Below are 9,136 nucleotides of genomic sequence, written 5' to 3' on the forward strand. Positions count from 1 at the left end.
AATAAATATTTACTGATATTTTACTGACTGCAGTGTTTGTCTAATAAACTAATACTGAATAAATATTTACTGATATTTTACTGACTGCAGTGTTTGTCTAATAAACTAATATTGAAGAAATATTTACTGATATTTTACTGACTGCAGTGTTTATCTAATAAACTAATATTGAAGAAATATTTACTGATATTTTACTGACTGCAGTGTTTGTCTAATAAACTAATGTTGACGAAATATTTTTATTTTATGATCTTAAGTAAGATATGTAAAGGAGATTATGAACTAAAATTATCGGGTAGCGAAGTGTAAGTGTCCGACCAACATAATTTTATATAAAATTTAACTTTCTGATCAACAATAAACATGTTGCAATTTTAAAGTAAAAAGAACTATTAATATTTTTTTACATGCTTTTGAACAAAATTGTGAAAAATGAAATTATACGAATATTTTTGAGCACAAAGTAGATAGTATTAGTTAGTTTGTACTCAATTTGATACAATTGGGTAATAAAAGTACATCTACGACATCTTGCCCCCCCCCCTCCTCCCAGTTCAGAAGGGGTTAATTTATGAAATTGTTGTGATAAATACTATTCAGCCTTAAACTGGAAAAATGTATATATATATATATTTTAATATATGGATCTTATTTTGTCAGGTTCAGTTCCATACTATATTGTGCGAAACTCATGGGGTTCTAAGTTTGGAGTGGATGGGTATCTGAAAATTGCTGTTGGAAAGAATTTATGTGGTGAGTTGTTTAAAGATTTTATTCATCATTTATAAATCAGTGCTTTTGTTTAGAATTGTGTAACATCAATTAATTTTTGATAATTTATCAGTCGGAAGAGGTAATTAAACTTAGGGTTTTGGTACCACTCACTGACAAGAACTTTATATTTATCTCCATATAAGTGACCTTTGCTTCCCAGCAGCCGTGTGCTTTTGTTTAAGACCGAAGGACATCAGTTCATTTCTCTTGCACTGATTATTTAATTTTACATTTTGTTATCCTGTGTCACTTCCCGAAAGGTTTATTTTCCTTGATTTGTTTTGCATGAAAAAACAAACAACCCGGATTATATCTATCCTGTAAAGGATTAATGGGTGTGTTTGAGGGCCTGATGTTTTGATTGAAGGCAGTGGTTTTGACTAAACAGTCATAACATATATTTTATGAAAAGTATGGAAATGTTTGGCTGTGAATTTTCTGAATGTCTTGTAAGTCATCAATTTGTGATAGCCAGATTAGATTATCTCAATTATTGGCTCATACTTCAGGTTTAGCCAGATTAGATGATCTCAATTATTGGCTTATACTTCAAGTTTAGCCAGATTAGATGATCTCAATTATTGGCTCATACTCGGTAAATGTTGTTTTAACTAAATCAATTATTGACTGTAACTTTCAGTCCCGCGCAAGTTGCCATAAAGATTAGGGCTTAGATGCCATTTTCAATTACCTGGATTGGCCTGTTTTTAACTTCGACACTCTAGTATTATCCGGGTAGCCCAATAACTGTCTGGGCTCGAATACTAGCCAGGTTACCCATACATCCCTAGTAAATATTAAACTGATCACAGACTTTTTTTGTAAGTGGAAGTGAAAGTCTTGATGGACAACAATACTTTACAAATTTCTGAGAAACCTGAAGTATGAGCCACTAATTGAGATCATCTAATCTGGCTAAACTTGAAGTATGAGCCACTAATTGAAATCATCTAATCTGGCTAAACCTGAAGTATGAGCCAATAATTGAGATCATCTAATCTGGCTAAACTTGAAGTATGAGCCAATAATTGAGATCATCTAATCTGGCTAAACCTGAAGTATGAGCCAATAATTGAGATCATCTAATCTGGCTAAACCTGAAGTATGAGCCAATAATTGAGATCATCTAATCTGGTTAAACCTGAAGTATGAGCCAATAATTGAGATCATCTAATCTGGCTAAACCTGAAGTATGAGCCAATAATTGAGATCATCTAATCTGGCTAAACCTGAAGTATGAGCCAATAATTGAGATCATCTAATCTGGCTAAACCTGAAGCAACAAAGACTGAATGTTGGGGATTCAGAGAACAATAGGGGTTAATAACAGGCATGGCTTGAGAAGTGGTTTTCTGGGGAAGGTGGAGGTTTTGAAAACAATAGGGGTTAGGGTTTGAGAAGTTGGGGCTAGGCATTAATAAGAAGAATGATTCTAAAACGTGTTAATTAACACCACAGTTTCTGCATTTAGTTTCACTGGCCTCACTTTTGATAGTCAAATTCCTCACAATAGCCAGGATAGTGAGGCGTTATCTCTTCGCACCCCCCAACCAGTGTGGACAGAGAACTGGCAACATTATCACACATGAAAGATCAAGGCTTTTACCCGAAAATGCCAAAATGCTACTGTTCCTCAAGTACAATTTAAACAAGTTCCAAAAGTACAGGCACTCTGCAAACTGGTGTGCACATTTTTGTTATTCAATTTTGAAAGTTGGAAGTAAAACTTGTATGTACTATCGGTGTTTATGCGATTAACTGTAATAAACGTCAATTTTGTTTTTGCTTCTCATTTTTGTGGAGTTTAGTGGCTGGGTACCCCGGACCCAGTATTCTGCCAGATTTTACTACCCGTGTATCCCTAATATTTACTGAGATTTCCTGTAAAGTTACTGCAACCCACATGCTTGAAGACAAAAGTAAACTACCTTGTTTATAAAAGTGAAACTGCTTAAGTTGGAGATAATTCCTGTGCTACCAAAATTTACATTTGTGCCCCCCTTGTCCTACCATATGTATGAATTGATATCAATTTCCTCAATAATTTTGAACAACTCAATCACGTACCCTCTTAACTCTCCTTTTTTTTCTTGACACCACAATTTTAGAGATCCTAACCTGTTAATACTTAGAAATAAATGACCTTGTAACACCAAACTGTTGTTTCTCTTTGACTGAACACTCCACGTTTTCTTTACAGCTTCTTCAGGAGCGTTCCACTAACACAAAGTGTAACTAACCCTGGAACGCTGCTGAAGAAGCTTTAAAGAAAACGTAGAGTGTCCAGTCAAAGAAAAACAACAGTTTAGTGTTTCTAGTATTAAAATGTCTTCTGTACACTAATATGCACTACAGAAATTAAATGAATTTTATCTTAAACTGTTATAGTATGCCAACATTTTCAAAATTCAATATACTTCCTAAGTTAAAGAGGCCAAGACTAAACACAATACTCCAAATGAGAACTGACCATTGACCTATACAATAAAATAAGCTCTTTAAGCTAATATTCAATATTTCTGTAAATACAATCCAAAACCTTATTTGTTCTGCCACTAGCAACAAGTACAGTTTAAATTATGATAACCTGCATGCCAGTTATTACCACAATTTGCCAACAACTAAGAACTAATATCACCAAATTTAAGCAGTTTTTTTTTGTCATTCGTATGACTCAAAAAGAGCAAAGGTCGAAACACTGAACCCTGAGGTAGTCCAGTTTCAGTCTCTATTAGTTAATATCAGCCCAATTAGTTTTGTACCAGAAAAAAATAAGGGAGCTTTATGTCAATATTAGTATAGAGGGACACGTGTTTTATATTAGATGACTTACCAAATTATCACAATTTTCTCATGAGAAATAACGTTAGAAAATGAATTTAAAATATCAATTAACTACTGGTCTTTTGCATCAATTACTTATACAATGTGGATACTTTTTTTTTTATCTAAATAAATTTCTGTGAGTTTTAGCAATATTTGTTTTATTAGGTTTTGAATTACGAGTTTCTTTAAAGGATTTATGGTGTTATCACACTAACCTTGACTTTTGTCTATTACAGGGATAGCTGAAGAAGTTTCTTATTTGGATATTTTATAATATCGGCTTTGAAGCATCGCGTAGGTTACAAAAAAAAAAGACTTTGAGAACAAAAGTTCTTGCTAGAACTGTGTTAATACAAATAAATGAGAGAAGATATTGAAATTGAGCTTATGATATACTTTCAGGTCACTATTTTAGGTTGATATTGCTATTGTTTAAGTTCCTAACTTGTATAACAATTTTTCTATTGTTTTTAAGACTAAAATATGAAGTTTTGTTAATTTTATTAGTTTTGATTTCAGGGACGTACAAGAAAAAATCATTTGAATTAGTAGGGACTTTAAACTTTGTATCCAAATAAATGGGCACAATTTCATCACAAACTCTGCTCAAATAATTTTTAAATTTTATTTTATTTAGTAAAATTATTTATATATACATTCATGCAGCTAATAAGATAGATGAATTTAAATAAATTACCACATACATATTACAAATGTAGCTTCATCAGAGCATACAAAGTCTTCAGTTCAACAGACAGTCCTGAATATATGTCATAAAATGTACAAAAACAGTGTTTACTGTAGTCAGTGCTTTAAATCTAGCAACACTCCTGGATTTATGTCAAAAACATACAAAAACTGTTTAGTGTTGTCAGTGCTTTAAATCAAGCGACACTTCTGGATTTATGTCAAAAATATACAAAAACTGTTAATGTTGTCAGTGCTCTAAATGAAGCGACACTTCTGGATTTATGCCAAAAATATATAAAAACTGTTTAGTGTAGTCAGTGCTTTAAATCAAGTGACACTCCTGGATTTATGTCAAAAATATACAAAAACTGTTTAGTGTAGTCAGTGCTTGAAATCTAGTGACACTCCTGGATTTATGTCAGAAAATATACAAAAACTGTTAGTGTTGTCAGTGCTTGAAATCTAGTGACACTCCTGGATTTATGTCAGAAAATATACAAAAACTGTTAGTGTTGTCAGTGCTCTAAATTAAGCGACACTCCTGGATTTACATCAGCAAATATATATAAAAACAATCTGTAGTGTTGTACAGATACTTCAGACGAACCAGCAATCTTGGATTAATATGTAAAAATGTAAATAAATAAATAGTTTTATGAGCTGTTTAATTACAAATGTTGCCCTTTGTCCATCTATTGATTATGACCTGCGTCGGCTGGAAAAACGCGCTATGGCAGAACAGTTAAGAAGAGTGTGTTTTCTACAAATATTGTCAGAGAAGTGTTAAACCAGGATGCCCCCTTATAAGCTGAACTTTGATTGTGTTAACATTTTTTGTCAGTGTTATTGTCAACATTTACATGCAATCCCCCACACACACACAAAGTAGAATCATCAATTTATAAACAGCTTTAGAAATGTTACATTAATTAATGTCACTAACAGATTTCTTCAGTTTTATTTTTTTAGATAGTTTATGTAAGTGTGGTAATTATATTGATGTTTTCTTTATATTTCAGCCAGATTTTTGAAAATAACTCGTCAAAAGTTGAATATTTTTTTACAGCCTGTAAGGTTATTACGGTTGGCAAATTAAGCTGTTATTGGGTGTTTGTATTGTGATTTCTAGACTATTGACCTGAAATATCTTTTCACTATAATCTTTAGGGCATCTGTTAAGTCCTGGAGTTGTAATTTCAGTTTATGCAGTTAATGTGCCACATTTGTCTGTATCAAACAAACGATAATTGTAATGTAGAAAACAAATATTTATTCGTAAGTGTTTTGTAGAACACGCAAGATGATTTTCATGTCATTGTGACACACAACATGCTAGTGATGCGACTCTGATATGTCTTTGTTTAACAAACGAATGTTTTCTAGAACACGCAAGATGATTTTCATATCGTCGTGAAACACGACATGCTAGTGATACAACTCTGATAACTCTTTGTTTAACAAATGAATGTTTTCTAGAACACGCAAGATGATTTTCATGTCGTGACACATGACATGCTAGTGATGCGACTCTGATAACTGTTTATCAAATGAATGTTTTCTAGAACACGCAAGATGATTTTCATGTCGTGACACACAACATGCTAGTGATGCAACTCTGATAACTGTTTAACAAATGAATGTTTTCTAGAACACGCAAGATGATTTTAATGTCGTTGCGAAACACGACATGCTAGTGATGCAACTCTGATAACTCTTTGTTTAACAAATGAATGTTTTCTAGAACACGCAAGATGATTTTCATGTCATTGTGACACACAACATGCTAGTGATACAACTCTAATACTTTGTTTATCAAATGAATGTTTTCTAGAACACGCAAGATGATTTTCATGTCGTTGTAAAACACGACATGCTAGTGATGCGACTCTGATAACTGTTTAACAATGAATGTTTTCTAGAACACGCGAGATGATTTTCATGTCGTTGTAAAACACGACATGCTAGTGATGCAACTCTGATAGTAAAAGTTTAGCAAGTAAAATGGCACTACGAGATTGTAATAGCTTAAAGCTAGAGAAATAATATTAGATTACAGAATCTTGAATGTGAAATAATAGCAGACAAGTAACTTGCTAGTACACTTAACAACCACAAATGATAGCATAGAATTTAAAATGTTTGCTATTTCACTGTATTGACATTACTAAGTAGCAGATACAAAGAATTAAACGTTATTTAGTAAATATGAAAATGTTTTTCTTGTTTAGCAGTATTTTAGGTTGGAACTTGTCAATATTCTTTTTGGAATTATGTTAAAATTCTTAATCCATCACACAAGTAATCACTGAATAATAAAAATTTTTATTGTGCCCTAAACTTTAAGACCAGTAAATAAAGTAATTGATAGCCAATCCCCAATCTATGAATTAAATAGTGTATAAAGATTTAAAACAAAAAAACATTTAAATTTTAATCATTTAAACATTGTTTTAAGGTTGTTAACCCCCTGGTGGTGAGCTCTGTTATTAATTTGAGTTTGAGACATGTTAAATCTCCGTTTGGTGGTAACTGAAGAAAGAACTTTGTTTTTACTTTATTCTCATCTTTAAATTTATTAACTTTGTATTTATTTAAAGATTGGGGTAACGTATATTTTATGTCTTGAGATCAAAGTTTGTTTCCTTTTTGTACTTTTCTTGTGAGTTCACTCATTATTTCAAAAGTCAGTAGTTTGTATTTTATCATTTGTTTCACATTATCAAAACCAACGTTCCTTCAGTTGTCTATAGAAATATTTTGATTTTATACAGTGGTTCCTGAAGTGATCTGAACTTTTTTTTTTATATACAAGAAATAGGATTTTTCAAATGTGAATTACAAAAATAATTCAGCATGATTTATTGTGTATTTTTATGTTTTATATTAAAGAAAAAAAGTAACATTTGTCTGTATCAGTAATTTAGTTTTTCACAAAATCTTGAAATTAATTTCCAAACATATTTAACGTAGTTACTGAGTGTTGTGAGACTTAATGTGTATAAACTGGTTTCAGAACGATCATTGTTATTGTAAATTATTTTTGATAGGATATACTTTTTTATAGTACTTAATGGAAGTCACTTTACATTGTCTCTATTACTTAATTCATTTAGTCAAAGAAGCGAAAACGTAAGATTGTATTTGATACATTATTTTGTAGTTTCTTATGAAGAACACTAATAAAAGTTATAAATCTCTGGGTCATTCTGTTTCTTATTTTACATACTTTACCTAATATTGTTCTAGTTCATTGCTAATCCTAAATATTTTAAAAGAAATAAGTTAAACGTGTCTATTTTGCTTTTTGTTAAAAACAAAATCCACAGAGTAAATTTATATTATCTCTTTAGTCTACAAAGAAGTAACTTATGGAAAAAACTTTCAAGTAAATTCACGCCTACACAGAAAGTGATCAGCTGAATCCCCTATTTTTGTGATATAAAAATATATGATGATGACAAAACGTTGTACATTTGCTGTTATGCTAAACTTATATTAAAGTTTTTTCTTCATTACACATTCAAGCCGTCTCCAACCATCATTGGTAACGTAGTTGTTTAATAGCCTATTTCAACATGGTAGTGTAGTTCTAAAAAATCAGCCGACAGGTACAACAAATACACTGACATACTTAGCCAGCAACAAATCACCAAGACATTGACATTATGTTGAATCTAGATTGCTACTGAAACCATCAAGAAGTGATCTCGGGTGGGTTGGGAGCAGAGTATTCATTTTTCTACAAGGTTTGACGAAAGTAACCATAGCATTACAGCCACTGCCTCCTCCTTTGCTTCACCAATGATTATTTCAGTAGGAAACTGAATAGAGAGCAGCATTGGAACTTCATACCCTGATGGAAATCTGTCGTAATACTTCCTGCTTTCCATACAGAAAACAACGTGCCTCGTGCATTGTTTCATGACATCAACGTATTCAGTCTGGTCTGTAGTAAACCACAGTACATCATTTGCATAAATGGAGATGCTAAAGTTCTCTCCTCTAGATACAAACAAGGGGCCCATTGTCCTTGTGTAGAATATAGATGTTCTAACTTCAGTTCATCTTTTGCACAGTTAAAAGTTGATAAAAAGCTTCTGCAGTACATCCATGCCCAGTATTCCGATGCCAGACCCTTGGTTTGCAACCCATTCTCTACAGGGAGGCGAGTGCATTGTCTGAAATAAGATGAGCTGAGAGTTGAGGCAGGTTGGTCAGCATGTAGGATGGACCTTCTCCTAGATCTTAGAGTTATCATTGATGTGAAGGTCTTTAACAGCCACAAACCAGGGAAGAAAATGGGAACCATCTGGAGCATCTAAAAGGCCTCATAAAGTTCTGCCTCTGAAAATGAGCTTTGGCAGTGGAGCCTAAATGGCTGAGAATTACTTTAGAGGCAGTAACAGACTAGTGTGTCTGAGATCCAATGAAGTGGTCCCTAGAAATATTCTGTCCTCAACCAAATGCAAAACAAGTGCAGGAGAAATTGGAGTGAGTTGTATCTGCCATAACTCAAGCTCTGGAAAACTAAAGGCGGCTAGACCTGAGTAAGGAGAGCTTAACAGTCTGTTTGTACTGAAGAGTGTGGTGATCATTCCAGCTCTGTCAAGGCTGGGCATTGCTTGGGCTGTGGAATTTCTGGTAAGAACAGGAGCTGCAAGGACTCTGGTGGATACCACCAAGTCTCTCAAATTGTGGCAGACAAGTTAAAAATGTAGACACGCCTCTAACTACATCTAGTTATGTGAACCATAGGATGAAATTTGTATCATTGATATAGAGTTTTAAGTATCTCTGATAGGGTGAAATATGAGATTCGTTACGACTCAAGTAAAAATACACCACA

The 9,136-nt window shown here is 32.9% G+C and overlaps 1 protein-coding gene across 1 annotated transcript in view; it reads left to right on the plus strand.

Moving 5' to 3' along the window:
- The window catches only part of LOC106469585 (cathepsin O-like), a gene marked incomplete at its 5' end in the record, with an annotated part of 31,065 nt that extends 23,571 nt beyond the window's left edge, over window positions 1–7,494 (plus strand). Inside the window, 2 exons of the mRNA XM_022398161.1 lie at window positions 661–753; window positions 3,837–7,494. Of these exons, the coding sequence (XP_022253869.1) occupies window positions 661–753; window positions 3,837–3,874 (131 nt within the window). The remainder of the gene's footprint in view (window positions 1–660; window positions 754–3,836) is intronic.
- Window positions 7,495–9,136: the final 1,642 nt, after the last annotated feature.

The sequence above is a fragment of the Limulus polyphemus genome, unplaced genomic scaffold, assembly GCF_000517525.1.
Source record: "Limulus polyphemus unplaced genomic scaffold, Limulus_polyphemus-2.1.2 Scaffold3560, whole genome shotgun sequence".
Taxonomy (NCBI): Eukaryota; Metazoa; Arthropoda; class Merostomata; order Xiphosura; family Limulidae; genus Limulus; species Limulus polyphemus.